Source organism: Gymnoscopelus braueri (genome assembly GCF_963280865.1).
Source record: "Gymnoscopelus braueri genome assembly, chromosome: 15".
NCBI classification, from domain to species: Eukaryota; Metazoa; Chordata; class Actinopteri; order Myctophiformes; family Myctophidae; genus Gymnoscopelus; species Gymnoscopelus braueri.
The window spans coordinates 26,688,736-26,693,202 of NC_137620.1; the positions used below are offsets into that span (position 1 = coordinate 26,688,736).

At 37.0% G+C, this 4,467-nt stretch overlaps 1 protein-coding gene across 1 annotated transcript; it reads right to left on the minus strand.

Annotated features, from left to right (window-relative positions):
• Positions 1-1,005: 1,005 nt before the first annotated feature.
• Positions 1,006-4,049, minus strand: cldn15a (claudin 15a; the record flags this gene model as incomplete). The annotated part of the gene is made up of 5 exons (XM_080451251.1): positions 1,006-1,114; positions 2,400-2,507; positions 2,604-2,685; positions 3,088-3,252; positions 3,833-4,049. The coding sequence occupies 5 exons, from the start codon at positions 4,047-4,049 to the stop codon at positions 1,015-1,017; spliced, it is 672 nt and encodes a 223-aa protein (XP_080307377.1). The 3' UTR covers positions 1,006-1,014.
• Between the last annotated feature and the right edge of the window lie 418 nt (positions 4,050-4,467).

Consider the following 4,467-nt stretch of genomic DNA (forward strand, 5'->3'; position numbering starts at 1 on the left):
AAGAAAAAAAGAAAAGAGGAAGATATTTCAATAACATACAGTACATATCAATACTACATAAGGATCACCACACTTTGAATCTGCTGCTTTTGACCTTCCCCTTACAAATATCTACAAGTTTACATGCCAATACATAATCTCTTTGATTAAAGAAAACATTTTGATATAACATTATTAGGAAAATAATTTAGCAGCCTACAATATTGGCAATCATGAGTTTATATAGCGGCAATGTTTGTATCACACTATAACTGTAAATATGTGTGGTGTGACACAAGATATTTACTAGAGAGAGCAACATTGTCATTAGATCATTTGTACAGTATCCAAATTTGGGGATGTGCGTTTTTTACAGTGGTGCAATATTACCTTTTCCGTGCATACATTATATACATCCAGTGGTAACAGGACGAGCGGGCACTAAGGAAGAGTGGGCATCTCGATGTAAAATTGGCTCCATTTAGTCCAAAATGTAAAAATAAAAATATATATATATATATATTTGGAATAATGGAAAGTATACATGATTAGAACATGATTGAACACTTCACAATTAAGGTCTAATATTTCTACAGTTGCTACAAATTGCTACAAAACCTGTATATCTAATCATTTTGCGCATAAACAAGAAGTTGAAGGATCAATTTAAGTCGTACTGTGCATGTTCAAATCATGTATACTTTACATTACTGAAGACCATTGTTCTGATATTTAATTTTTTTACATTTTGGTCAAAATAGCAAATTTGACATCGAGGTGCCCACTCTTCTTTAGTGCCCACTCTTCTTGTATTCCATCCAGCCCTACCTGGTGCAAGACTTAAACTATCCTTAAACAAAAAGAAAAAGAACAAACAAATCTGAAAAACGTTTGACTCCAACGTGTACTATATACACAAAGGAAAAACCTTAAAATCTTAGATGTTCCCACAATGTACCAGGCACTTTTGTAGCAAATCCTTTTGCAACGTTGCATTGTGAAGTTGTCCCACAAGGCTCCGTTTGTGGACCCGTCTTAAACGTAGGCATTTCGACCATATGTGCTGGCTGCTACTACACTTCTTGTTGGTGCAGGTCCAGAGTAGACTGTTCCCCTGGCTTGATAAGGCAGTGGGCTGAGGCAAATAAGATAAGATAAGTTAAGATAAGATAACAACACTTTACTGATCCCTGTGGGAAAAATGCAGGTGTCATAGCAACAACAGTAGTGAGAGCGAAACAGGAGAGGTACAGGTAAGAGCAGAGTCAATAAAATAAAAATAGTTATTCTTAGATTCTGACACTGGACATCTGCACTGGATATCTGAATGATGACTTAACATAAGTACATTACATCAATGTGATATGAGTATATTAATAGATAGCCTATAAAGTACAGTACAGTCTGTCAACAGTGAATATGTGAATGAATATATGTACTGTACAGTGTCAACAGGCATTCTAAAGTGGATAGCTGGATAATATATTATGTACACTCTGAATGTATGTACAGTGTTAACAGGTTTTCAGTATCTGGATAATATGTAAAGTCAAATCAATGAATATCTATCTACAATGTCAACAGACCTATAACATGAAAATAGGTACAGCCTATCAACAGTGATGTGGTATATTTACATTCTATCAACAATTAATATATGTGCATGTGCACCAGAGTCAAAGCCAGAGTCAGTAATCCCAGAGAACAGACAGTGCTAAAGTCAAAGCAGGTGTCAGCAATTCCAAAAGAACCTAATAGATGATGCAGGTCTTAATCTCTCTTAATGAGGAGTAGAAGATTAGATGATAATATATCAAATCAGTGATGGAACACAGAGTAAGTGGTTACTGTCTAAACTGTGGACATTTTTTAATTAGAGAATATGAAAAGCAGGTAATGGATCAAATGGAGACGGTTACGGTTAGCAGCTGTAGGGTTAGAGGTTCATAATCATAATCATGATCATAATTCTATTTTATGAGGAACTTGTCTAGTGATGTTTGTGCATTAGACTGAAGCAACAATATAGAAATATTTTGGCTGTCGGCAGTATCTCGATACTCTCCCATAAATGAATGCCCTAATTTATACTTTGTCGAGTGACATTCTCATAAAGAAGTAGCCAAAAAAGATGTGACACGTTAAATATTTTTCTAATATTTAACTAATGGAATGTATTAACAGAGCTTGTGACTAAATAATAGCTACTGTACACTGGGTCCATAGAGACCATTTCCTGAAAAGTGAGGGTTTTGGCCTACAAGGTTTTATTGCACATGTTGAACATGTGTACAGTTAGTAGTAGCATAATATACAGTACATTCCACCATGCACTGCTATGAATTTGTATGAATACATACACTATTTATTGCAGTCGTTGTATTGAGTATTGTAAATTGCAAGTTTGTAAGTGGACTCACTATTTCTCCTCTGTGCCCAGTTTGCAAGAACAAGTGAAACAGGCACCTCCAACTATGGCCAGGACAGAAGAGCACCAGCCAATGTATAGTCCCTCTCCTATTTCAAACCTGTAACACACAGACAGTAGAGGGCAGTACTGTAACACCGTCACACTGTTAACACATTGCTATTATATTGCTTGCTGTTTTATCACTTTTACTTACTTTGTCCCGGGGTAAAATGGGTCGAAGAAGTCTTGAGTGATGTTGAAGGCATACCATGACACAGAGACCATTGTGCACAGGCCTATAGTAAAGAAATAAAGAAATACATACATAATCAATTGTTCTTAAATCCTCAGCATAAACATGGCAGACACTCTCACTTGTATAAAACAATATAAAATAAAATAGATAAGTATTTATATAAAACATATATTTAGGTAACAATCCTTTTCAGACCAGTGATAGGACTATTACAGTGCATTTTAATACAAAGAGAAAGCCCACCATGGATAGCCTACAAAATTCAAAATTTGATAGGAACTCCTGCCAGACTCTCAGATTGGAGAAAGAATTGTGATACACCCCATTTTGTAATGGAATCAATACCACTGCATTTGCAAAATGTCCCTGTAAAAAAAAAAAAGTTTTTACTGGGTGTCACAATTTAAATGTGAATTTTCCAAACTTATGGTTTCCCTGTTACCTTGAAGTATGAAAAGGACTCCCCCAATGCCAGCAATCCTCCCCTTGAGGACGTAGTTCTCTCCAGCAGCTTTAGAACACTGCATTCCTATCAGTGCTGCCGCCAGTCCAAAGGTGCCAAAGACGATCGACGCAACCATCAAGGCACGAGATGCCTGAATATAACCTAGAGACAACATTAAAATCTAGAGTCATCTGACTGACAGCCAACTTCCCTTTGTGATATAATATACATAGTTACTGTACATCTTTCGTTAGGGTTTTGTTATTTGCATGCTTAAACTTCTTTAGATACTTTAAAAGCCCAAAGAGTGCTGAAATCCTCCTTCAATGGGTACCAATTGTAATATGCAATCATTTTATTCTTGTCTTGATCAGATAACCCCTCATTGCTGTTCAATTGGTTATGACAATAGTTCTCAAATGTTTTTAATTTCAAGGACCCAACTCTGAGAGTGTACAAATTGAACCAAATGGACCGCTCCAGGTCCATTTGTAAACTCTCAGAGTTACAGACCTGTAAGGGTCCATTTAGAACCCCCTCAAAGAACCCTGATAGTCCACTTTGTGAACTACTGGATCATGGAAAAATACATGACAAGATGTAATTAATAATAACATTTCTTAGCCAAACATGTTTATGTTCAATGTGAGGTGAAAATTTACATTAACTCCACTTCCTCTTGGGTTTCATAATCATTACCAACAAGTAACAACATACATATTACATAATTAGATCAACATACCATTCAAGGCAAGAAGAGATGGGAACTCTCGACAGTTGTGCACACCGGTTGAATCTGTAGCACAAGACATCCATAGGTTTTCATAGATGGTGGAAGTGGTGATGACGTTGCCATCGACAGTAGAGGTCTTCCAGTAACGATTTGGTATGGCAATCCCCACCATCACCCAACCCACAAACCCTAAGATCAAAGCCACTACTTCCACAATGGGATCCATGCTTTCTTACTGCTGGCACACACAAAAAAAGAAAAAAAACTAATCTGGGAAAAAAAGAAGAAAAAGTATCCTTTCTGTGTTATCCCTCTTGTCGGACAGGTTTTCTGATGATTTCATAAAAATATATTGTAAAAAATGTAGTCAGGGGTAATCTGAAGTTTAATGAGCTGTTGTGTCTAGTGTGTCTATGAGATATAGCCGGTACAACAGATTATGTTAAATGATTCATATCACCTGCTTTCCATCTCTCCGCCCCCTCACATGCACACATGCGCACACATGCGCGCGCACACACACACACACACACACACACACACACACACACACACACACACACACACACACACACACACACACACACACACACACACACACACAAACACACACACACACACACACACACACACACAAAGGAACG